Source organism: Prionailurus bengalensis, chromosome E3 (assembly GCF_016509475.1).
Source record: "Prionailurus bengalensis isolate Pbe53 chromosome E3, Fcat_Pben_1.1_paternal_pri, whole genome shotgun sequence".
NCBI classification, from domain to species: domain Eukaryota; kingdom Metazoa; phylum Chordata; class Mammalia; order Carnivora; family Felidae; genus Prionailurus; species Prionailurus bengalensis.
Window position 1 is genome coordinate 41,294,622 of NC_057357.1, and position 25,084 is coordinate 41,319,705.

A 25,084-nucleotide genomic window follows, 5' to 3' on the forward strand; every position below is an offset into this window, starting at 1 on the left:
GCTGGTCACAGCTAGGAGAGAGGCAGGCAGGGCAGGAGCAATGCAGTGAAGGCAGGACAAATAGGCCTCAATGACTGGGCTCAGGTCCCAGAGCAGCGGGGGAGGCAGTTCCAGGACCAGGGAGGGCACGTGGTGAGAAGAGGGCACCCACACCCATCAGCACCAGGTGCCCAGCGGCCACACTCCGGCCAACAAAGCCTGGAGAGAAGTGTCACCCAGGAACTCAGCAACCAGCTCCTCAGGGCCCAGGAGAAGGGGGTCGGGCAGCCAGCGCCTAGGGAGACAACGGGTGCCAGGCCCCGTGCTGCCTGTGACAGCTGCAGAGTCTCGGCTCGTCTGAGTTTTAGCTCCTCATCTGCAAAACGGGACGATGGTGGTGCTTCCGTCACAGGGTGGCGGAGGGGACGAGATGACAGACAGCCAAGGGGGAGCCCAGCACTGCGACCATGCCGGGCACACTTCACACTCAGGGCCGACGCCCCTCTTGGAACCTGGCATCTGACAGAAGAAAGGTAAAGCCTAGTAAATCGCCCAGAAAACGGACAGAACCCAGACACAAGCACCAACCACACACAGAGAAAGAAAAGAGACCACGAGGGGTCGTGCGGTGACCCAGCGACAACAGCAAGTTTCTGTCAACACAGACACGCTGCACACGGGCCGCTTTGTTCATTCAGGACACGCAGCAGTTGATGCCTCCTGGGTACACATCTCACACCAACACTGGGGACAAAGCAGCGGATGACGCACCACAGGCATACCGTCCGGGACCCGTCCTGACTCAGGAAAACAGCACAGCCTTTCCCCTGGGTTGGCGCTGAGGACACACACCAACTTCCAGCCAGGCGGGAAGAGATGTTCAGCACCGTCCAAGGAAGCACCATGGAGCTGGGGGAACGGTGAGCTCCAGCCTAGCCAGCGGGGGGCTGACAGGGGCTGTGGCCGACGCTCTGGACCGCTCCCCCCACGGACAGGGCACGCACTGTTCGCTCCCACGGACATCAACAACCAGCAGGCCCCAGAAGCTCACGCAGACATCACGCTTGCCTGGCTTTGTCCACACCCGTCACAAACGCCTCGCTCCTCCTACTAACCCGCCAGCCACGCCCGAGGCTCAAAGTACACTCAGCAGCTCCCAGCGACACTGACCGCGGGAGAAGCAGACAGGCCGGGATGGATTCGTGTCCGCTAGTGAGTCTCTCAGAACGTGGGCCTATCGACCACAGTGCACTTGCTCGTCGGCCCTCGAGCCTCACCGTGAAGACCTGTGGGCGCCAAGACGTTCGCCGCCCTCAGAAAGGTGGCAGCGGGCCCGTGCACCCACAGCAAGGGCGTCCCTGGGCTCCGGGGGCGGCCAGCACACACCCCCAGGGCAGACTCAGAGCCGGGGTGCACTCGGGAGTAGAAGTTGCTCATGAAACACCCGCACCTCCTTCCAGCCAGCTCTCACAACCAAGACCCGTTGACACATTGGTACCGGAGCGTAACGTCCCAGCAGGTAGCCCGGCTGGACCTCTGTGCAGAGCACGCCTCTCCCCCAAAGACGGCGCCTGCCTCCTCTACAACCACTGCTGCGTATTTAGGGGAGACAGAGACCTCCTGCAGGGAACGGTTCCAGACCACGGAGACCCGCACACACAGAGCACACCGGCCCGGCCAGAGAGCAAGAGCCTGCTGCGGGCTCCCTGGGGAACAGGCACAGTGTCGCACACGGCTGTCCCCGCTCTGGGTGCCAGCACGAGGAAGGCCACCTGGATGACTCCCGGGTCCGCAAGGCCGAGGAGAACGACACGCACTCACATACCTGCCTCAAGAACAGGCTAGGCGAGACTTCGATGCAGGTGAGGAATCAGGTCGGCCCAAGGAAGGGACTTTGATCACCCGTCCTCCACGAAGTGGGGATTTCCCTGCCATGGGGTATCCGCTCCTGGTCACAGGAACCATGCACGTTCAGGCAGAACACAAAGAAACCGGGAGAGACGCTGAAGGCTTTCAACGGTGAATGGGAAAAAGAAATGCACGTATATCCCTTGCAAGAGAATCAAAAATGCAACAATTCCCGGGGAGCCTGGGTGGCTCAGTTGGTTAAGCTTCGTCCAGCTTCGGCTCAGGTCAGGATCTCGAAGTTCGTGAATTCAAGCCCCACATCAGGCTCTCTGTTGTCAGCACCGAGCCCGCTTCGGATCCTGTCCGTTCCGCCCCTCCACCCCGCTCATTCTCTCCCTCAAAAATAAACACTAAAAAAAAAATTCCTGAACGTTATTAACTCTTCCAAAAAGCGAATTTACGTTCTCACGGAAACCCGAGAACCAGCTGCTCCAGAGCTCCCCAAACCCTCAAGAGTCTCCCTTAAGAAGCCTTCAGAGAAGAAAGAGGCGCTCTCGGAACCACCAACTTCACTCTGCGAAAGAGCACTGGCCCCCGGGGTCCGTGAGCTGGTGCCCTGACCACAAACACCCGCTCCCCTGTTGCACACGTCTTAACCCCGAGGATGCTACGCAGAGGCTGGCACTTCCTATTTTCTACTCGATGGGAATTGTGAGTGTGCCCTGGCCCTAACTGCACATGCGGCCTTTCCAAGAGTGGGCTTTCCTCACCACTTCTGGAAGACGGCCCTCCCCCTGGCCCAGCTCCCTGGCCTCAGGCAGGTCGCCACGCTCTACTCAATACTGGCCCCACTTCAGTCAACGTGCCACAGGAACTAGGGCAGCCACCGCCGCCACCCGACAGAGGGGACAGGAGGTGGGACCCCTCTCTCCGACTAGTGGCTCTGTGTGCCCTGAGTGCTCACTGCACCCGACTGGAGTAGCTGCCGGCAGGCTGAGCTAGGCCTCAAAGGCACAGACCCAGGTTCCAGGAAAACACTGCTGCCCCTGATGAAGCCAGGGCCCCGCGCGCTCTTGTAAACGCGCACCACCGGCCTCCGGGGAGCGCGGCTCCCCCTGGAAAGGCAGCCAACCGCTCACTGTCAGGAAGGACACCTCTGACCGGCACCGCGAAGCGACCGTCGAGGTGGCAGGAGCCCATGACGGGGCACGCTAAGGCCCCAGTGGGGCCCCTCCCTCACCCACAACACACCCAGGGCTGCTCCCTTCTTGCCCTTCGAGGGACCTCCTCTGAGAGGGGCTGAGAACACATGCTCCGGGAGGCGAGGCGGCGGCTGCCTACCACCGAGGCCGTCCCAGCAGGAAGGGCGTGCAGCCGGTCCAGGTGATCCAACAACCTTGACAAGTCCTAAAACGAAAGGTTGGGAAAAACAGCGTCCACGCCGCCAGCCGCCTGTAGGCGAGCAATTTAGCAAACAGCAAACGCTCAGAGCAGTCTGACAGGACCGACCAGAGTCCAAGAAACAAAGCAACAAAGGGCGTGGAGAACAAAGACCTGAAGAGGTAAAATTAGATAAAACTACTTGCGGGAGCACAGAGGTCCTTGCAAAACCTGGGTGCTGACGTTCCCAAGCGGCTCTCCTGGTTCCTCTAAAGGGACCCCAAGTCCACGTGGCTTGGGACGGGCCCCAGCACAGAGGGGGCACCGGCCCCACCGCTGCACTTGGCCGTGTTAACTGCCTTCGCAGGGGACGCGTATGTGCTGCGTATTTGAGCCGCGCAGCCACCAGCGTTGAGAGCGGGGCATGTCCTTCCAGCACCGGCGCCGGTTCCCCGGTCGCAGCCGCGGGGTCACGGGAGCGGCCCGGCCACCCCTGGCACACCTGCTCACGGGCTGTGCGCCGCACAGAAGCCCCCGCACCTACATCCTGGCCCCCACTTTCACAGCCCCTCTCTGGGCACTGCCGGCCCCGCGGGGGCCCGCAGCCACCAGGCCGCTCGCCGCCAAGTCGCGGCCGCCCGTCTAGCGCGCAGCCCCCACGAAGGCCTCAGGCCGATGAGCAAAGTGCCAAGCCGCCGAGAGCTCCGGCTCCGGCTGCCGCGGCGCCGCCGGGGGCCTCCTCCGGGGAAGAAAGAGGAGACGGGGACGCAGGCCCGCTCCCCGCCGGCGCGGGGTCGGTCCGGGCGCCGTGGACGCGAGAAGGCAGGCCCCCGCGACTGCCGGCCGGGCTGGCCGGGCGGGCCCGGAGCGCGGCCTTACCGTTGCTATAGGCGTACGGAGACTCGGCCGCGCCGTCCTGCAGGCTCTCCAGGATCTCGCCCTTGCCCACGTCGCTGTCGCCCACCAGCAGGAACTTGAGCAGGTAGTCGTAGCTCTTGACCGGGCTGCCCTGCGTCCCCATCCTCTCACGCGCGCGCGGGCCGCGCCCGCATGCCCACGGCGCCGGCCGCGGGAGCACGGCGGGGAGGAGGCCTCGGAACGACCTGCGGGCCGGAGCGCGGGTGAGTGGGGCCGGCCGGCGAGGCCCGGGCCGCGCCCGCTCCTCCGCCCCCGTCGCCTGCACCTGCAGCACCACCACCGCCGCCGCCGCCACCACCACCCGCCCGCCTCACCTCAACGCTGCCGCCGCCCCGCCGCTTCCCGCACGGAGACTAGCTGCCTCGCCGCCCCGCCCCCGGACCGAGCGCCGCCATTGGCTGTCGCCCCGCCCGCCCGCCCAGGCCCATTGGCCCCTGCGCAAGTCCGTCACGGTCGCCGGCCCCCCCTCCACCGTTTCCCACATAGCACCAAGAAGCCTCCTGTCGCCCCACCTCCACGCCATCCTCATTGGTCGTCCGCCGGCATTTTCTCATCGCCATTGGCCCATACGCACGTCCGTCACGACTGTCCGCCCCCACCGTTCCCCACGCAGCGTTGCGAAGATGCTGACCGTCTTGCCTGGTCGCCGTCGCCGTTGGCTACTCACCTCCGTATTTCCCGGAACCTCTGGTTTGCCGGCACGTCCGTCAGCACCTCTACCGCCCCGGCCGCTTCCCGCAGAGCACCTCCGAGTCAACAGCAATCCCGTTCTCTGCCCTCGCAACACCTCGGCCCTCGCCCGCCCCCTCCCCGTTGCCATTGGCCACCGCTGCCTATCCTCCCAGAGCCACTGGTCCGCCCACACGTCGATCACGGCCCCTCTAAGCCCGCCCCGCTCACCCCGTGCTTTCCTCCCTTCCCTACATGCTCACCAATCAGGAGCTTGGGACTCCAGATTGTTTGCATACGCCCCCTTCCCACAAGCGGGAGCAGGATGGTGGCCGTCCCCGGGGGTCAGGTGACGCGGCTGGGTCCCGGAGGACTTAAGCCTCTAACAAGTTGCGGTCGCTACTCCCGCAGAGACCTCAGCGAGGGCAGAGAGCCCCCCTGGAACTGTGCTCTCGGGAGCCGCCCTCCCCGCGTTGGGGCGGGGCCCGGGCGTGGCGGGACGAGTCCGGCCAATCGGCGCTCAGGGGAGGCCTGGGAGGCGGGACTTCCTCTCCGGTGGGGGTGGGGTCGCCGGAGGCCGGGGGCGCCAGAGCCCTCCGGCGAACTGGCGAGGGTAAGGGGCGCCGCGGCCTGGGCCGGTGGTCCTTAGGTCGCGGTACACGACTGCGAATGCCCAACGTTCTCGAACCTCGGCGCCTGGGAGGACGGCAGCACGGGCCCTGCCCCCAGGGTCTCGAGGCAGGAGCCGCGCCGCCCACCAGGTCGTAGCGAGTCAGGCAGGGTGGGGGTCCCAGGAGGAGAGGGGCGTGGCGGTCCGGGGCAGGACTGGGAGGCCTCCAGGAGGAAGTCAGCCCGCGGTTGTTTACAAGAAGAAAGGGTTATTTTTCTTAATGGGCAAAGAAGTATGCAGAACCTGTGAACACGTGTGAAGACGCATTTTCACTCTGCAAAATGGAAATTAAAGCAAAATAATTCCCCTTCCAGCCATCAGATTGGCAACAGCGCTTGTGGGCCAGGACGTGGGAAACAGCTCTCTTGAGGGGGTCGGACAGGCTCGTAATTTAGCTTGGAGAAGTCCTCAGAAACGAGGTCAACGAACTTCACTGCAACGTTGTAGTCATGTTGAAGGTCCAGAAACATCTAGGACCGCTGTTTGGGAGCTGTTCAATCAACCCCGTTCATGCAGTTCTACAGTGAACGAGATGAGGTGCAAACAACACTGTCGTGAGACGAGATGAGAAGAACGCAAATGACAGCATGATCTATCCAGTGTAATTTCAATTTATGCTCTTAAAAAGCTAACAACACATTTGATTCCAGGTTTAGGTCTATGAAAGCATAATACGTCCATAGGAAGTGGTCTGGGAAGTATGACAGGATCCTTTCCTCTGGGATTGCGGATCAAGAGTGACTTTCTCTGGGCACTTGGGTAGCTCCAACTCTTGGTTTCCGCTCAGGTCATGATCTCAAGGTTTGTGATTTCGGTCCCGCGATGGGCTCTGTCCTGATGGTGCGGAGCCTGCTGGGGACTCCCATCTCCCTTTCTGCCCTGCACATGCTCACTCGCACTCTCTCTCTCTCTCTCTGAAAATAAATAAACTTTAAAAAAAGTGGCTTTCTCTTCATTGATAACATTTTTATGAGAACATTATTTACACATGATGCTTAATAATGAGTAGCCCTGGGGCACCTGGGTGGCTCAGTCTGTTAAGCCTCCCACTTTGGCTCAGGTCATGATCTCACAGTTGGTGAGTACGAGCTGACAGCTCAAAGCCTGGAGCCTGCTTCGGATGCTGTGCCTCCCTCTCTCTCTCTCTGCCCCTCCCCCGCTCATTCTGTTTCTCTCAAAAATAAATAAGCATTTTAAAATTTAATGATAAAAGCACTTTTTTCACCTTGAATAAAAATCATTGAATTGTGCTCACAGAATGGGTGAATTGTATAATATGTAAAATATGCCTCAGTAAAACTGTTAATAAAAGAATTAGTTGCCAAAGCTGAGCCAAGCACAGCCCTTACCAGAGCAGGCACTGAGTGCTATGTGCAGCGGAGAGGCCACAGGGAGGTAGGGCTCCCTGGAAAGCACATCTGTGCAGAGGGAACAGGCATGTGCCCACAAGGGCCATCCCCCGGTGTGCTGCGCTGAGGACAGCCCAGCTGGCATGTCCACCCAGGAAGTAAGGAGCTGGTTGCAAGAACTTTCTTCCCATGAGGTCACCGAACCTAGGCCATCCCTCCAGTAGCAGGTGGTTGTCAGGGAGCCGACCCCAGCGTGAATGGCACCACACCGGTGACCCCGTCCCCAAGCTGCAGCAGCCTTTCCTGGGAAGTGTGCCACGGGCAGGCCTCTGAGCATTTTGGTGTGGTGCCTGGGGGGCTTCCTGAGGAGCTGGTTCCTCTGCTGGGTGAGTAGCACCTGGGCCTTCCTCACCTGCCTTCAGAGACTCTCCTCTGGTGCTCCTGGTCCTCTGGGGACACACAGAGCCGGGACACTTGAGGGCAGAGACTGACTAGGCATGGGCAGGGCCACCTGGCTCGTTTGTAACCTGCAAAGGAGCCCTGACGATCCTGCTCGTGCACTTGCTCAGGCCACGCCCTCCTCCTGCGGAATGGCCCTTCCCTGGATGCTGGGTGGCAGCAGATTCAGCCTCCACACTTACAGGAAGGGCACAGCCACCCGCCTCACACAATGCTACAGAAACAGCCAGGGGCAGGGTCTTGTTGGGAGGTAGGGGACCGAGTCCCCAGAGGGGCCAGGGACTGAGTGTTGGCTGGCGCAGCACAAGGGAGCTGGCAGGTGTCTGCCCACCCCCTGAACCTCGAGCTGGCAGGGCAGGGAGGGTGCTTGGGGGTGACGGGACCGGCCTCTCCCGCAGCGGTCAGTGGCGGCTCTGCCCTGGCGCCACCCGCTCCCTGCTCGGAAGTACCAAGACCCTCGTTCCGGGACTGGAAGCACTGTGGGGTTGCCACTTTCCTTCTTGGTTTCTGAGGCTGCCTGAAAGGGGCAGTGGGTGACCACCCACTATCATCCCCTCCCCAGAGATTCTATTTATTTATTTTTAATTTTTTTTCAGAGATTTTATTTATTTATTTTTTTTTTTATTAAAAAAAAAATTTTTTTTTTCAACGTTTATTTATTTTGGGGACAGAGAGAGACAGAGCATGAACGGGGCAGGGGCAGAGAGAGAGGGAGACACAGAATCGGAAACAGGCTCCAGGCTCCGAGCCATCAGCCCAGAGCCCGACACGGGGCTCGAACTCACAGACCACGAGATCGTGACCTGGCTGAAGTCGGACGCTTAACCGACTGCGCCACCCAGGCGCCCCTCAGAGATTTTAAATCAGAAGCATCCTTCATCCCTCTAGGACTTCCCCCGAAGAGGCTCAGGTGGCTTTAGCTCCACCGCCTGCTCCGTATCACCCAGGACAAACCGAGGAATCGGGCTCCCTATGCAGGCTTTTCAACCGGGCCTCTCCCAGCACAGCCTGTGGAGCATGTGCAACCGTCCCTGCTTTGTAGGTTGGAGGCCCGTCCGGGGGTGTGATCCTTGGGGGCAGGCGTGGGCGAACTCTCCTCAGGGGCTTCGGGCCCTCCGCTGGGTTCCTGCACTGCTCCCAGCCCCTCTGAACTCTTACCTCCCTGCCTCAGACCAAAAAGGCACCATAGGAACCCACAGGGTCTGGGGCAGTAGGGCCCAGACAAGGGCGGGATGGGGGGATGGGGTGGCGGGCGAACTCCCTGGTGTCTGGGAGGCCTTGTGGACAGAGGCGCTGCCTCCCACGCAGATGCGTGCCCTTCTGCAAAGACGTCCTGGGGCTAAGTGCCAGCTCTCCAGACTGAGGAGGGGACAGGAAGGCATCCCTGCTGCCGAGAAGGGCCTCAGGCCAACGAAGCAGTCCAGAGCAGTCCTCTGCTTCCAAGTCCTGGCTCAGCCTTGCTGAGGTACCACGCGTTAGGTGGTTAAGGGTGAGTCCCGGCACCCCCCTCTCTCGAGAGACTCAGGAAGTATCTAGTGAAGAAACCCCCCAGGCCCCCCGCAGGCCTCCACACACGGCTCCTGTCCAGGCGGGGAGTGGTCTGGGATGTCTTTGCCTTCCCCTCCAGGATTCCCACTGCTCTCTATGCTGAACCCCAAGCTCTGCTCTCCAAGAAGGGTCTGGGGTTTCCCCCTCGCGCAAACAGATCTTGGCTCCAAAGTCCTGTGCCCAGGCTCTCTGGGGGCACCCACAAAAGTTCAATTACTCTGGAACTCCCCCCAGCCCAAGGCTGAAGCCAAGGAGAGGCCCCATGAAACCCCACAGCAGGAGGAAGCCGGAAAGTCCCCGTGTGCGTCCAGCAACAACCAATGGCGCAGCCGGCGAGCCGGAGGGTGAAGAGGGTGGACACGCACGTGGTCGCAAACATCTCGGCACAAATTACTTATTAAAGAGTAAGTGGCTTTGCGGAGGAGAACCCCTGGAGATCAAGTAGACGTCACCAGGATGGACGAACACCATGTGCCTCCCAAGGTGACACCCTGGGAAGGACACAGTCGCATGTCCAGGGTCTTCCTGCCAAGAGCACAGGGGCTGAATCTTCTGGTCAGAATCATCAGATGAGCCGCACAGAGGGACATCCTACGGAGTAACTGTGGTGAAAGGCAGGCAGGCTGGGGGCACCGGAGGCTACAGGGCCCTGGGGAGCGGCACAGCGAGCGTGTGGCAGGGACGGTGGGGGGGGGGGGCGGAGGAGTTGGGGGGGGGAGGACAGGCTACTGCAGAGGTCACCTGGGGGCACCCAGCAAGGGGCCTGCCCATGCTAATCGACTCCCCTCGCTGTGCTGTGGCTGCAAGGTACACACTGGACATTTTAGGGGCAAAATTAAGGGCAAGTGACAATCAAATTGTTTGGAAAAAAATACGGCACAATACAAAACCCGAAGTGGCACAGTGTGAACGATGGGGAGTGTGGCTCAGGGTGCCAGACAGTACTGTGCACTGTGTTTCTGTAAGTTTGAAATATGTCAACACAGGGAGCTTCCAAACACAGGAGGGGCTGGTGCAGAGACACTGTGGGGCTCAGACCTGCCCGCTGTGTGGCCTTCAACTAGTCACCCTCCCTCTCTGAGCTCATCTCCTGACTGATGTGCGTGAGGCCGCTGTCTTCCAGCCGTGAGAACCGGAGCGGGAAGCAGTGGCCCTGAATGGAAGGCAAATGTCCACTTCTCGGGGCGACCTGCGATCCAGCCTCAGGGAAGCTGGAGCACAGGGCTCTGCCCCGGTCAGCGTGGCAGAGGTGGTAAGAGACCTGGGGTGAGGACAAGGCCGTCCACAGAAGAAGGCTGTTCTTGGGAGGATGGGAGCAGCCTGGGAGGTGCAGGTAGCATCTCCTGGTGGCTGCAGCGGCTGGAGCGACCAGTGCTGCCCTCAGGAGGTGGGGAGGCAGCCGGGCAGAGGGGGACAGCTGCCAGGCATGGCCTGTCAAGTGGCCACCACCGTCCCATGGGCTGGGCAGAGCCCCGAGAGGAGAGGCGGTGGGCCCCACATGATCTCGAGTTTTGGCATCTGCTGGCAAGAAAGACGGGTGGTGGAGGCTTTTCTCAGCAGGCTCTGGGGGCCTGGGGACAGACCTGAGCAAACTCCTCGGAGGCTCTGGGCCCTCCACTGGGTTCCCGCACCACTCCCCACCTCTGACCTCTCACCGACCTGCCTCAGACCAGAAAGGCACCACAAGAACCCACAGGGGCCTCGTAGGGCTCCCCATCCAGCCTCTGCTGACCCGTTAGTGGAGGCACAGCACTGGGAGGTGCTGACGGACCTCTCCGGACTTTAGCCCTTCCCTGCAAAGCCAGGACGGCAGGCGCACAGGCGGCCAGCCGAGGGTCCCTCAAGGCTGCAGGATGAGTAGAGTGAGGCAGGCAGGATCCCTGCCCTGCGAGGAGTCCACAGGTTTGAGGTGATCTATTCATCAGAGCCAGGGCGGCTCACCCCTGCCCCAGGGAGGCCTGCACCCCTACCCTCAGCCCTCTCATTCATACCAGGGCAAGGCCAAAACCAGAGAGTGAGTGATCCTGGGTCCACCCATCCATGCCAGGACATCTTCAAGGGGCCAGAACTTCCATACCCACCTGCCAGACCCGCAGGGAGGCCTGCTTCAGGGGATGGTGTGCCCACTGCTCCCCAGGCTGGCATCGAACAAGAAACGGGTGTCACAGACACCGTAGGAAAAACAATGGGGGCCAGCTGTCCTACCACCCCAGGAGAAGGGGAACCTCACCTCGGCCCCACCACCGTCACGATGGAGGTGGGGTGCCTCCTCAGACCCACTGCCCGTGTGGAGATGGGAAGGTAGAGGGTACGCTCCAAACGGGTGGGAAGTTTTATTGTCTCAGTAGAAAAAGGCAGAGCCAGGACCTGTCCCGTCACATGCCAAGCTGCTGGGAACTCCCCCAGGGGCTCCCCGCTGTGGCCCGCAGCCAAGGAGTGCAGGTGGCAGAGGTGGACAGGCCCAAGTGCCCACAATGAACAGAGGCCGCTGCCCCTTCTCCTGCTCGGGCTACGGCACGAGCACAAACAACTCCAGGAGGACAAAACACAGACGATGCCATCCGCACGTACAGTCTTTCTCCCCCTGGGGATTGTGGGGCTCGCGCCCATAGTCAGATGCCACGCCAGCCGGCAGGCAGACGCGGCCTGAATGCTGCCCCCTACCCCCCCGCCACACACACACTGGAGACCACAAACGTGTCTCTCTAGGAGCTGCCTGCTTCTGTGCGACGTCAGTGAGGGAGATGGTATTTGGCCAAGGGGCCTGTTCCCGCAGGGGTGTGGGGCAGGGACAGGGCGGCAGGATGAATGGCTGGTCTCTGGCAAGGCGGCTCTGGGCACCCGCGTGGCCCGGCTTCACACAGGGAGACCCGAAGGCCTGTGGCAGCTCCCCCTGCGGGACAACCTCTCCGGGTGGCATCAAGCAAACCCTTGTGTGGTCCAGGCTCCGAGGGCAGTGCTGCCGGCTTCCCAGAGGGCTCGGGGCCACCAGGGCTGCTGGTTCTGGGGACCCTGGAGCAACCCCCAAGGACGGGATGCTGGGGGTCTGCCTCAAGGACCGTTGAGCGCATCCCGGGAGGGGTCCCTCCACCTCCCGACAGAGAGAGCTGCCAGCTTGCCCCGTTGGCAGTGGCCGTGGTGGTCAGGGGTAGAGGCCCACAAACCCCTCCCAGAGTCTGGGTGTGATGGGAGGGGCAGAGCAGGGCTCCTGGGCAGGCCCCCGGGGGCTGGGGGGCACCGGGTTGCCGATGCCATCCCAGCAGGTCAGGAGGCGGGTCCCGAGGCAAACACTGCTAGCGATGAAGCACGGGCCTGCTGGCCCAGCTGGCTGCCCCTGTGACCTCCTGCTCAGCACCCTGCAGCCTCGGAGCCAGGGGCAGATGTAGAGGCCTCAGACAACCGGGGGCACAGAAGGCAAACTGCACGGATGCATGCCGTCCTGACAGTCAGCGTTCCCCGGCAGGGTGGAGGGCTGACTGTGGCCGTGTGGCGGTGCCGGGCGGGCCGGTGGCCAGGGTCCGTCAGTCCCGCTTGTCCCCTTTCTGCCTCCAGGGGTAGATGAGCTCCCCGAAGAAAAGCTTGCGGCACAGGGAGCCCCAGGAGTGGGTGGGGTGGCAGCCACAGCTGGGGAGGCGGTAGGTGCGTATCACGTGACTGAAGGGCAGGGGGTTTATCTGAAAGCACGAGGGCGGTGGTCAGCCAGCACACAGCCCCCAGCGCACCGGGCTGTCAATCGTGCCCGTGTCGGAGCCGGCGCTGCCCAGTCGTGCCCTCTCTGCAGCACCCAGGGGTGGCGTGAGCGGGTCAAAAGGGAACACTCCGGCCGAGACGGGCATGCCCTCCTCGAGATAGGCTTCAGGGAGGGGAGGTGGGCCGGACTGGAGGGGTACAGACCCCTCTACTGCAGGACTTACCCTCGCAGGAGCCTCGCAAGTGGTCTGGGAACACACCGCCCCACCCCGAGAACACCACACAGGCTGGCTGCCTCAGTATCTGACTGTCCCTGAGATGTGGCCCTCAGGCCAACCACCCCGCCCCCCAGCAGCCAGTAGCCACCCACCTACTCCCTCCCACAGGCCAAAGGGGCTGTTTCCGAGAAAAGAGCCCAAGAGGAAAGGCCTGTGTGTCCCGAGGCCTTCACCAAGTCTGTCCTTGTCCACCTGGAATGAGAGCCCGTGGGACCCAGGGCAGGAACCAAGGGTGCAAGGCCCAGCAGGCAGGAGCCCTGCGTGGCTGAAAGCATCTGACATAGCACAAGGGATCCCATCCAGGGTCCTGCCGAAGGAGGTTCCAGGCAGAGGGGGTCACAGTGCCCAGATGTCTCGGAGGTGAGGGAGCCTCCCCTTGGGCCCCACCCATCAGCTCTGCTGCACCCTGCAGCCCTACGCCCAGGGAAGCACAGAGGGATGAGATCCCAGCCGCCCCCGAATCTGGGCAACACCACGGCAGGTGGGTGCCGGGTCAGTCCACTGGCAGCGGCGTGAGGGGTGCGCAGAGGCCTCACCTGCATCAAGAGGCGGAGGGGCCTATCAGCTTCATGCTCCAGGACTCGGAACTTCACGCCGGCTGCAGGAAGGGCAAGGTGGCTGTGAGGGAGGGCGGAGCCCCCCAGCCCCACCCAAGGCCCACGGCCTGCAGACAGCCTCCCAGGCCTCCCTCTCCTGTGTCAGCACAGGCGGGTGGGTGCGGGCAGAGGGCCCTGCACCTCCGGTGGCACTCAGAAGGCTGAGGACAGCCCCGGTGGCGCCACAGGCTCGCCCACCCCCAGCCCAGCCCCAACCTTCCCGTCTGTCTCTGGGCTGGCTGCCTGGCCGGAATCAAAGCCTCCACAGAACTTCACCGAAAGGCAGAAGCTGCGTGTCTGGGAGCCAGGGAAGAGTCAGCTGGGCATCGGGGGCACGGGCTGTGCTGCTTTCCAAACGGGATGCGGGCTGGGCTGGGCTGTCCCACAGGATGGACGGGGTGCTTGCTGGGTTGTGGCCACCCTCCCAGCATCTAAAGGTCTTCTAAATTCTGTGTGCGTGGCCGACTTGGGAATCCACCATGCCCCTGGCCTACAGTGTGAGCTCCTAAGCCTGGGAATTCCCAAGGCAGAAAGTTCTTAAAAAGAGAAGCAGGAGCTAATTATCAATTGATGAAGAGGCCCCAAGGCAAACTCAGTGAAAAGGAGAGAAAGCAGCAGCATCTGTGGGTTTTTATGTGAAGTTAAAACAACTCAGCTCTGGCCACGAGCTGTGGGCCGGGGGAGGGAGACCCTGGGTCTCAGGCTCTTCACCAGCCTGGTCTTGGCAAGAAAGTATGGGCAGAGGCTGGAGCCCCTGGCATGGGCCACCTGGGGGCCTGCAGGGGAAGTGGTCTGGAAAGGGAACTCAAGGGTACCCAGTAGGCCGATGTTAGGCCCAAAGCCCACGGAACATGCAGGTTCAAGTCCTCTGGCCCTCAACGGGCTGGAAGAGGCTGCTTGAACTTGGTGTGGGGGCTGAGCTGCAAACCGGACACAGGGCCAGGTTTGCCCTCCCCGTGTTCCCTGACATGCGCAAAGCCCCTGAACGGGACTGGCTAACTCACGATGCTGTGACCGGTTTGGTCTGCCTCCCTGGGCCTGCCACGGGGATAGCCTCCCCTCAGGGGCATCTGGCCAACCTAGTGGTTGGTGTCATCATGAAAACAGGGGCAGCCAGCTGCAGGGGGCACAGCCAGGAGCAGCTGGGACGGTGGGTACTGTCCCGGTGGGCAGTGGTCTGTGGGGTGGGGCGAGGCTCCTATCTCACAGATCTGGCCAGCCCAGCAGTCTCCACCCTGGCCTGTCCTCTCCGAGGCTGAAGGGCATGAGCAGGCACACACAGTCACACACAAGCACACGGGGACACTTTTCTGAGCCACGTTCAGGTGCCACCTACACTACTACACACAGACCTCAGGGCAAATCTCACACTCGTCGCAGGAAAGGGTGAGAAAGAGGAAAGGTCGCCTCTGCAGCCTCTACACCCGAGGGCGAGGTGGGTCTCCCTCCAGCTCGCTGCAGGCAGCCGGCCCGGTGGACACCAGGGGTCTCTGCCCTCCCCCACCAGCCGCCCCCATGCCCCACACTACTGCTTCCAACAGCACACGGACCCACCTGCAAGCCTGTAAGGCCGGCAGAGCCGGAGGCCGAGGGAGTACAGCGGCAGGGAGTTGATGAGGTCCACGAGCACATGGATCAGGCCCTGCACGGCCACCACCAGGAGCCGGAGCTACAGCACAGACAGCGCTCAGAGCCACGCCGCACGCCCAGGAGCAGAGCAGCAGGGAGGGTCCCGGGCCACGACCAAGGGCGACCAGGAGCTCGGAATCCCCGGGGAGGGCGCAGTTCCCACCCAGATCCTAAGGCCCAGGTATGAGGAGGCAGGGGGCCGCGAGCGGGAGTGGCTGAGCCCAGGGAAACACACCACCATCCCCTCCCCTCGGCGTGGGCCACCTGGGTGCCACGCCCCTGAGTCCTGCGCCCCACCACTTGTCCCCCGAGGGTAGGGCCCAGCACACAGTGTCCGGAGAGCATAGGAGAGCCACACCCTCCATGGACTGCGGGGACAGACGGCAGGCAGAGCACACACTCATCACCCCCAAGCACTGTGGGCGAGGCCCATCGGCCGGCTTGGCCAGGTGCCGTGGCCAAGGCCCTCCCAGGCCGCGAGCCCCTCGGCTCACCAGGGTGAACACCAGGTAGTACAGGGCCGTGGTGGGCAGGAGGAAGAGCAGGATGGTGAAGAGCAAGGTCCCGATGAACAGCTGCAGGGAGAAAGGACACCACCATTAGCTTCAGCAAGAGCCCCACGCTGGGAACAGCCCCGTCCCCACCAGACCCATCCGGTAACCGAGCAGAAAAGGGACGCCTGCCGCTGGGACACTCTGGCTTCCTGAGACAAGTCAGGGAAAGCTGCTCAGGACAGCTTTCTCCAGTACTGGGAGGGACGTGTCCACGTGCCCTCCAGACTCGGGCGGACAGAACCAGCCAGCAGGACATGAGCACATACACCAGAAGCGGGCGGGTGGTGAATTTGGGGCAGCAAAAGTAGGCCTTGGAGGGCAGCACGCAGGGTCCATGTGCCAGGTCTAAGCTACGGGAAAAGCCAGAGGCAGGCCTTGAGCCTAGGTCACCTCCATGCCCTGCCATCCAGCGGCTCCCGCGGGTCCGGCACCCTCCCCAGAGCAGCGTCCACCTCCCGCCTGGGGCAAGGTCCCGTGCTATCTGAGGCTCCGTATGCACCCTGCCCCTTGCAGGCTCCTCACGTTCCCCAGCGTCCGTGCCGACCCTTGGCAGGTGAGGTGAGCCACGGACAGGAGTGTGGTCACCCCATCAGGGTGCCAAGCGGCTACACTGGCCGAGCCGTTTAGAGGACCGGATGGACTGGAGCTCGGGGGGCAGTCGGCTGTGGGTCCCACCGGCCCCCTGGAGGGGTGCCCCTCCCCTGCAGTCCTGCCCAGTACCTGGTCCAGGTCATAGGAGCAGGAGTCCACCCGCTGGCGCAGAACATTCCACTTCTTCCCCCGGAACAGACGCCAGAGCGAGGACAGGCCACAGATCTTCAGGCAGTACAGCCTGCGGGAGGGACACGGGCAGCATCAGGGCCAGGGCTCTGGGCCACCCCGGAGCCCACCCGGGCCCGGCAAGCGTCCAGGGTGCTCACGAGCGGGGAGCACACGCCCACCTGGCGCCGTAGACGTAGAAGCAGTAGATGTGGAAGGTGAGGAGAGCGATGATGTCTGACAGGATGGACAGGGCGACCGTCAGGCCCAGGCAGGCCGAGAGGCCCACGTGCCACAGGATGCGCTCGATGAAGGGGGACATGAGGTGGATGTAGCCTGGTGGGATGGGGGACGGTCAGCTATGGGTCCTGACCCCCCCAGTTCCTCACGGACAAGGCGCGCCTGAGGCTGCCAGACTGCTCTCCTTCCTGGCCGTCTCCTGGCCGAGCAGCCGGCCTGGTAGAGCAGGGCTACACACACACACGCACGCACACACACACACACACACACACACACACACACACACGCACACACACACACGGCACCAAGAGGGAGGAAAGCAGGGACCAAGGGGATGGGTGGGGCCCCACTCAGCCAGGGCTGTCCCCTGGGTGCACAGGCTTCAGAAGCCGAGCTGGGGGGGGGGGGTCACTGGGGCCAGGGGGAGCTGCCACTCACTGATCCACAGATGCAGATGGTATAGGAAGAAGCGGCCGAGGACCTGGTCCAGCGCCCGGTTCATCTTCAGCCCAGCAGGTGCTCCCATCAGCCACTGCAGGAGATGCTGGAGCTCCTCGGCCACGTGCTGGAGGGATGCAGGAGGGGCACACAGTCTGTCAGCTGCACCCCACCACGGCCAGCCCATCTGGGCAGGGACAAGGTAGTCTGGGTGCCTCCCTCCAGGTGTCTCCTAACATGACGGGCACACAAGCTTTCCCATGCTTGTCTGGCCAGGGAACCCCTCTTCGCAGATGCTCTGGGACCTGCTGAGAGGCAAAGCCTACAAGGCTGACAGTCTTCCCCTGGCCCTCTGGACATGGGGGCCCGAATGGCCACCACCCTTTCCCGCATTCCAACCCTCCCGCCACTGGGCCCACCGGAGCACTTGGCCCCACATGCCCAGATGAGGGACAGACCCCAGCTCACCGTGAACCTTGTAGGGGGAGCCCACGGGTCTACAGTGCCCCTCTGCTGAGGACCCCACCCCACCACCTGGTGCTGCAGAGGCCCAGGCCTGCCCTGGGCGGGTGCCCTCAGGTAATCCTGAAGGGTATCGAGCCCATCAGGGGCCCAGGTGCCAGTGAGAAGGCCAGAGAGTTCCCGGGAGAAAAGGATGGATGAGACGTGAGTCATCGACTAAAGTGAGCGAGGGCCAGAGACGGCACGGACACAGGCAAGCAGGGAAGGTGACCCGCATCCTGGTTGCCCACGGAGGAAGCCAATGTCCAAGCGCTGTGCCCGTCCCAGAGCACAGGCCTAAGGACCCTCAGCCTTATCAGCAATGCTGAGACCACAGCGGTGACTGCCCCACAGTCACCGACCTGTCACCCCCCTCCTGCCCACTGTGCGGGCCTATGAAAGCCTCAGCCATGTCAGGGGCAGTGAGGAGAGAAACAAAGCATTCTTTATAAATAGAGCTTATCTAATATTTAAAGGATAAGAGCTAGGCGGCAGGAAGGAGCTTTCATTCTTAAATTAAATATTTATATTTCTGCGCAATTCTGCAAAAGGGAGATCCAAGATGAAGCGGCCAAGAGGCAGAGCATGGACAAGCAAGGTGAAGCGACCAAGCCACCTTCCCAGCCGCCAGGCCCTCCTTGCTCTGTTCCTCTCGGACCAGGTCTCCCAGAGAAGCCATGGGGGCTCCCGGCCTGTGAGGGCTCCTGCCCACAAGCAGGCCCAGAGCACAGCTGTGACTGATGCCGGTGGCAGTGGCAGGGGTGGCACGCACAGGGACCACACCGGGGCCAGCAGGCCACTGGCAGAGGCGTGGGGGAGGCCCAAGGGGCCAGAGGGACTGCTCTAAGCAGGGAGACAAGCTCCCCGACAGGAGTGACAGGGCCTGTGGCTCTGAGGAGGGGAGGCAGAGAAGCCGAAGGCTCGGCGCCGGCATAAACGAGCAGCAGGGTAGAAGCTGAGAGGAGGGCCGCGGAAGGAGAGGAGGGAGTCCCACGGACAAGCTGGGCCCCCAGCACTCAGCATGGGAACTGCAGAATCAGCAGTGCGAGTGGCCTGACTGCCACAGGGTGTGAGGCCCGAGCCTGAGCGCACACAGACAGCCCTGGACACACGCAAGGTTTCCGCGATGCTTTCTGTGCAGAGCGCCCAAGCCAGGAGCCAGGGATGGGACCCGTCTGGGGTCAAGGACAAGGGCTGCTTACGGGCCCCACAGAGGGAAAGGGCAATGGTGCTCTAGCCGGCGGATGGGCCTCTGCCGCCCCCAGGAAGGGCCCCACCTCCAACTCTGGGACACACTGGGCTCCCCCAACCAAGTCACCCCTGGGACACGCCAGGCTCCCCCAACCGACTCACATCAGCCACGGGGACGAGCGCCTCTGCCAGGTGGCCGATCCGGTCCTTCCCGTGAAGCCAAGATAGCAGCGCAAGACCAAGGGCCACGTCAAGAAGCACAGAGACAAGCACGTTGGCCTTTCTGGAAGGAGGAGCCCCACAGGGTGGGTGGTGAGGGGACCAGCCCAAAGGAGGAGCCCGACGGGAGGGAGGGAGTGGTGAGGGGGTCTTTCTGGAAGGAGGGGTCCGACGGGGCAGGTGGTAAGGGGGCCTTTCTGGAAGGAGGGGTCCGACGGGGTGGGCGTTGAGGGGGCCTTTCTGGAAGGAGGGGTCCGACGGGGTGGGCGTTGAGGGGGCCTTTCTGGAAGGAGGGGTCCGACGGGGCTGGTGGTGAGGGGGCCTTTCTGGAAGGAGGGGGCCTTTCTGGAAGGAGGGGGCCTTTCTGGAAGGAGGGGGCCTTTCTGGAAGGAGGGGTCCAATGGGGCGGGCGGTGAGGGGGCCGGCCCCGAAAGGGTCACTGTGGATGGGCTGGGTGTAGAGAAGTGGGCGGGGGGCACGGGTTGGTGGCATGACCAGCAGCTGTGGTGGAGACCCAGCACCTCATCAGCTGGGTGGGGTTCTCGGCCTTCTGGGTGCTGAAGACAAACGTGAGCTGCTCCAGCCGGTGCCTGAGCTGCTCACATGTGGAGAGCTTGCTCCAGATAAAGGACAGGGGCCACAGCTGGAACACCCTATGAAGGAACCGAGAGGTGGATCTTCAGCTGGGGTTCCCTGTCGGCCAAGGGCCGAGGGCCCCCTTGGCTGGTGCCGTCACCAGGCTCGACGCAAGGCCCTGGAAGCCCCCGAACACCGATGGCCACACTCCCGAACTCGGCAGCACAGGCACATGGCGGGGGGCACAGGCGGGCAGCCCGGCGAGGGTCATGACGCACTCACGGACGTTAACTGGGAACCTGACCTCCTCACAAAGCAGTGACCTGAGGGACACCCAAGGCCAAGCGCCAAGACCTTGCCCCAGGAGTGGAGAGAATGTGCTGTCCAGCCACCCAGCGCCTCGCCCCGCTGGACGGGTGACCCTCATCGAGGGTCTCCAGGCTGCCAGGGCTGCCCCACGAGACTGATTTCTCACAAGGCAAAGGAAGCACTGAGAAGCTTCTGCAGACAGTGGGACGTTGAGGGGAGACGTTTGTGAGCAAAGTGCCCTGTCGGAACTCGGCTACACTCAAGAGTCTCCACTTCGAACCTGAGTTCCTGCTGCCGCCATCAGGAGCCTGAAGGGCGCGGAGCCGCCAACGAGCCGAGTGCCGGGCCCTCGGGAGGAAGGAGGAGGTCTTCGAGCCGTTCCGAGCCAACTCCAGGAGCCAGACGTGCTCAGCACACCCCTCCTGAACTCCAGTCAGCTGGAAGGCGGCCCCGCACTGTCTGCACAAGAGACCCCCTCCTGCACAGCTGTTTCCCCGAGGCTCACACCAGCCGTGGGCAGCCAGGGCCCCGCCAGCGCCCCTGGGGCTGCCCAAGGGGAAGAGGGGGCTGCGCTTCTGCACAGTAACAGCTCTGCCTCGCATGACCATCCCTGTGCTCTAACCCGATGGGCTAATCAGGATTCGGGGCACACGAGCCACTGTTAACCTTTCTTGAGTCCTCTGAAAGCTGATAAAAGCTAAGGACCGTCTCTCCCCAAAACCGTACTTTGGCTGACACACACTTTCCTGTCATTCGTTCCAGGGAGTAGTGAAGATCCGAAACCCGCCCTTCGTGTCCAGATCCCCTGCAGCCCTCAACCCAAGGTGCTGTCCACACACAGCCGCCAAGGGCTCTCTGCCAGCACAGGCGAGAGCACTCCACAGCCCTCGGTGAGGAGGTGAAGCCAGTCCCCAGACCCAACAGCCAGAACCCCAGGACCTAGGTGGGGGGCGCCATGGGGGAGCCAGCTTCTCACAGGGGGAGGGGTGCCAGCATTCCCCAGGGCCCTCAAGGATTTTTTTATAAATCCCTCGGCCAGGCCTGCAGCCAGGAGTAGCCCAGGCCACTGTGGAGAACAGCCAAGGCTAGGGACCACCATCCCAGACACACGGCCCCCAGCGAGCAGGCCCCAGCCCTGCCAGGGCCAGGCAAGTGGGTGGGACCCGAAGGCTTCCAGGACAAACAAGTCCTAGGCACCAGGCAGGGCAAACACCAGCCCTCGGGTGGCAACCACCTGGGCCTGCTCATGGCCTGACTGCCCGTGTAGGGGACCGAGCCACCTGAAGTCCACTCTGGCCCCCTACTCAGCGGGGTCCCATGCAGCCAGACGCTGCTGAGGAGGCATGCTCTACCCAGGGAGCAAGGGGCACGGACAGCAACCAGCACTCAGGCAGCCTCAGACATACCCAGAGAGGGCTGGGCTACGGCTCAGGGGCCGGACTTCCTCCCGTCCCGGCCCCAGGGGCACTTACCGGCAGGCGCTGGCGGCTGAGACAAGTGACAGCAGGCCGCCCAGCAGGAGGCAGATGGGCCCCGAGGCCCGCTTCGCCAGCTCCGCGAGGATGCTGGCCTCGACGCCCTCCGACTGCCAGTGGCTCAACCGCACGGGGCCCTCGTCGAACCGGTCACTTCGGAAGAGCTCCTCACTGCGCGCCACCGTGTCAAAGACAGCAGCCAAGCCCCCAGCACCGGCCACGGCATCGCCAGCCTGGTGGTCAGGCAGGGCCACGGGCGGGTGCAGCTGGGACAGCAGCACCTTGCGCTGGTCATAGAAGACAAGCATGACCTGGTCCTCGCCGGGGGCACCGGGGCAGGTAGGTGCCTGCCGGCGGGTGGCCTTGCAGCTCCAGAACTTGCTGCCCCTCTCCCGGCACAGCTGGAGCCAGGGCTCATGGGAGAAGATGGCGCCCAGGCCCTCCAGGAAGTGGCCCAGGCTCTCCTCGGCATCCTGCCGGCGGTGGCACCAGGTGCCCAGCACGGCCACCCCCACCTGGCTGGCCTGCTGCACCCGAGCCAGGAGCTCCTTCACCTGGATGGGGATGAAGGGAAAGTGGACCACAGCCAGGACCACAGCGCTGGTCTGCTCCGGGACCCACCGTCCCACCAGCAGGCCGCTGTCGGCCGAGGCGCAGCACGTGGGGAAGAAGGCCTTGAGCACCATACCGGGCACGCTGGAAGAGAGGGGAGAGACCCCGCTCAGGGCCGCCGCCGCCGCCGCCCCACGACGCCCTGACGGACACGCACACGCGGCCGCGGGGCCACGTCGACCCCAGCTGCCCATCTCGCGTGGGTACCGCCCCCACCCCCACCCCAGGCCGGGCAACGCTTTCCCCCCTTTCAGAGACAAGCAGGCCGAAAGGGGGCGAGGCTACGCGACCCCGGTACCACTCACAAGGGTGTGCAGGGCTGAACGTGAAGGTTTACTTCTTGTTTTTAAGGAAAGTGATGAGAGTATTTTACGTGTAGCATGTGGAAAAATGCAAGATCTCATTAACAATGAAAGATGCAGATGAAAATCTGACGAACCTTGATTTACTCACTAAGCCAGCGAGACTAAAGATGAAAATTTAAACAGATTACTTCTGGGCTGAGGGAAACCACATGCTGGCGGCTGTGGGCACGGGATGGGAGCCCCAGAATATACCAGAGGAGCCTTGCTGCTCTTGTGGGACTCTGGCCACTCCTCTGACTCTCCCCCCACTGCCTACGGCTGCGCCTGTCCGTCGCATCGGGGCTGGGTTCCTGGTGGGGGGACTGTTCCCTCTGGTCACAGTTGAGCTAGGCAGCTGTCTAGACATGGGGACCCTGGAGAATGGCAGGCTCCCCGTTGTTTTCTGTCTAGCTGGGGGGCACCAGTCTTCATGGCCTCTCACAACCTTCACACAGCCCCAAGTGGCTGCAACCCCTGAATTCTGGGAGACTCCAAGCCTTGCCCTGCCCAGAGGTAACTTGACCAGGGATGTGGGTCTCTCAGCAAAGCCCCTCCCAGATAAGACCGGGCGGGCGGCAGGCCCTCACCCAGCAGAGCACTGAGGGCTTCACCTTGGAGCACGCTCCTTCTCAGGCACTGACTTCCCCAACCTTGGCAGCACGAGCGGCATAACAGCCGCCCTGGGCTAAGACCCCCAAGCTGGAGCCTACACCTGAGGGAGGCACACAGGTCTGGGACTAAGTCCACTGTTCCCCAGGCCCTTGGGGACATATGTGTTGGGATGGCAGGACATTTCGTCCTCCTCCTTTCTGTCGGGGGGCTCTGGGAAAGGCCTTCGGCAGACACAAAGGCCCAGGGCTCAAGAGATCACTGGTATGGCTGCTTTCCTCCCTTGCAGGGGCCCAGACTGGGGCTGGAAGGTAGAGGCCTCTTCCAGCAGGTTGTAAAGGGGGCTTCCCACAGCTGTGGGTTCCAGCTGAAGAGGGTCCTTCCGGGCAGAGCAGCAGGACTCCCAAACGCCCCCTCCTCACCAGGCGACCGGAGAGGGCAGCCAGCAGCAAGTGCAGGCAGGGGACGGCCTGGAGCAGCGGGGGCCAAATCCCTGCATCCACTATCAAAGGCATCGAGGCCAACTTAGCTTCCTGATCCTCCTGACAGGGGCCACTGTGAGACCTGGGAGGAACCCGGCAGCTCTGGTTTGGTGACCAGCAGGGGGACTGGACATCCCACCCTAGGCCTCTCAGTGCCAGCCCACTGAGATACACCAGCTTGGCCGAACGACACCATCATGCCCTGCTTGGGGACCCCTTTCACAGGACCTAAGGAAAACTACGCATGGCTACTGGCGGAAAAGAACAACAATCGGCCCAACAGCGAACAGATGCTCTGGAGGAAAAGGTGCATCTGTTGAAACAAAGGTGTTTTCACTTCGGGAAACTTCACTGAGTTGTGCACAAACGGTGAGTGCGTTTTCTTTGTGTGCGTTACGCTTCATCTACAAAGTTTGCCTAAGAAGGAAGAAAAGGCTCCTCGTGTGGAAGGACGAAGAGCAGAGGGCAGAAGCTGGTGTTCTTATCCATGGGGCAGAGAGAGAGAACTCTTCACACATCACGGGGCGAATCCCCACCCGCACCCCCACCTCAGCCTCTGGGAGGGATGAACACGGAGAAGTCTACTCAGATCAGACATCCAGACAAAGAAGAAAGACCAGGCAATCGATAGCAGAGGTGCAGAGGGAGGAGGGCAGTAACTTGGGCAAAGCGCTGCTCTTTCAAGACCGGAATACAAAGCCAGGGCGCGTGCCCGGGGCGGCCTCGTGTTCACAATGCCAGCGAGTTCCCTTCCCGATCTGGCCGGTGACAGGTCTCGGGGGGGGGCTGGGACAGCCCTGCTCCCACAGGGTCTCCCTGACAGGGTGGAAGCCTACTGCCTTCTGTCCTGGGCACCAGCGGCCCCTGGGGAAAAGTGCAGACGGGACTGGCCAGGGACAGCTCGCTGGCTGGAGCCGTCCTCTGACAAGCCTCCCCACCGCTGCTCCTCCATAATCCGGGAACATTCACTTTTACTCCGTGTAGTTTGTGCTTAAAAAACCAACAACAGTTCATTTGTTTGTTTTTCTTGCATGGGGTACACATTGCTTTCTACGCCTCATTTCAGAAGAACTCAATCTACGATGCTGGTTTTGGGTTTATTTTTTTTTTAAGTAAGCTCTAAGCCCAACGTGGGGCTTGAACTGCCCCCCCCCCCCCCAACAACAAGTCGCCTGCCCTACCGAATGAGCCACCAGGCGCCGCCTTCCCGCAGTCAGGGACGCCTGGAGGTGCCGAGGTCCGCTCGCTGACCCTGAATGCCCTTCCGGAGGGCCCAGGGCCGCGGCCGGCCCGCGGTGAGCGCGCTGAGCCAAGGCTCCCCGCGAAGGGCGCCCACGCGGCCCCGCCGCCGCCCCTCCCGGGCCCCACTCTACGGATGAGGAAACAGAGGCTCCAGCGGCGGCAGGCCCGCGCCGGCCGGGCGGGGGCTGGGGGTAGCCACCGGGGCCCCTTCCGCCGCCTCGCCCGCGCCCGGTCCCGCCGCGCCCGGGGAGTCGGGGCCCACAGCCCCGGGGGGAGGGGCGGCGCCCCAAGGTCAGACCGCACGGCCCCCCCTCCTCCCCCCGCCGAACGCTCACCGGCTGTTCCCCAGGGCCGCGCTCTCAGGCGGCGGGGTCGGCATGGGGTCGGGGACCGCGTCGGGCCGGCCCGAGCGGACGACAGCGCTCGCGGCCCCCAGCCCCCAGCCCCGCCGCGGCCGTGCCGCGGGACACGAGCCCCATTTCCGCCGGCTCCCAGCGTTGCCGCGCGACGGTCCGGCCCC

The 25,084-nt window shown here is 62.9% G+C and overlaps 2 protein-coding genes across 9 annotated transcripts in view; both read right to left on the reverse strand.

The window, feature by feature from the left end:
- RAB40C (RAB40C, member RAS oncogene family) overlaps nucleotides 1-4,932 on the reverse strand; it is a 29,145-nt gene extending 24,213 nt beyond the window's left edge. The window contains exons 1-2 of one of the 3 annotated variants that reach the window (XM_043561117.1): nucleotides 4,793-4,932; nucleotides 4,087-4,310 (exon numbers count right to left, since the gene is read on the reverse strand). In XM_043561117.1, the coding sequence (XP_043417052.1) occupies nucleotides 4,087-4,228 (142 nt within the window). In that variant the 5' untranslated portion in view covers nucleotides 4,229-4,310; nucleotides 4,793-4,932. Of the gene's footprint in view, nucleotides 1-4,086; nucleotides 4,311-4,439; nucleotides 4,492-4,792 lie in introns of those variants that run through there. The other 2 variants (XM_043561116.1, XM_043561118.1) reach the window with 2 other exon arrangements.
- A 6,206-nt stretch (nucleotides 4,933-11,138) lies between these two features.
- Nucleotides 11,139-25,082, reverse strand: PIGQ (phosphatidylinositol glycan anchor biosynthesis class Q). Of its 6 annotated transcripts, none has more exons than XM_043561132.1 (11): nucleotides 24,900-25,082; nucleotides 21,273-21,971; nucleotides 19,437-19,568; nucleotides 18,859-18,979; nucleotides 17,005-17,131; nucleotides 16,509-16,662; nucleotides 16,288-16,399; nucleotides 15,508-15,588; nucleotides 14,939-15,053; nucleotides 13,325-13,386; nucleotides 11,139-12,494 (listed from the first exon to the last, which is right to left on the reverse strand). In XM_043561132.1, the coding sequence occupies exons 1-11, from the start codon at nucleotides 24,941-24,943 to the stop codon at nucleotides 12,342-12,344; spliced, it is 1,800 nt and encodes a 599-aa protein (XP_043417067.1). In that variant the 5' UTR covers nucleotides 24,944-25,082; the 3' UTR covers nucleotides 11,139-12,341. The 6 variants fall into 6 exon arrangements, with proteins under 6 accessions (XP_043417067.1, XP_043417066.1, XP_043417068.1 ...); XM_043561131.1 differs by having other exon boundaries at nucleotides 11,139-12,444; nucleotides 16,509-16,563; nucleotides 24,900-25,068; XM_043561133.1 differs by having other exon boundaries at nucleotides 16,509-16,563; nucleotides 24,900-25,065.
- Between the last annotated feature and the right edge of the window lie 2 nt (nucleotides 25,083-25,084).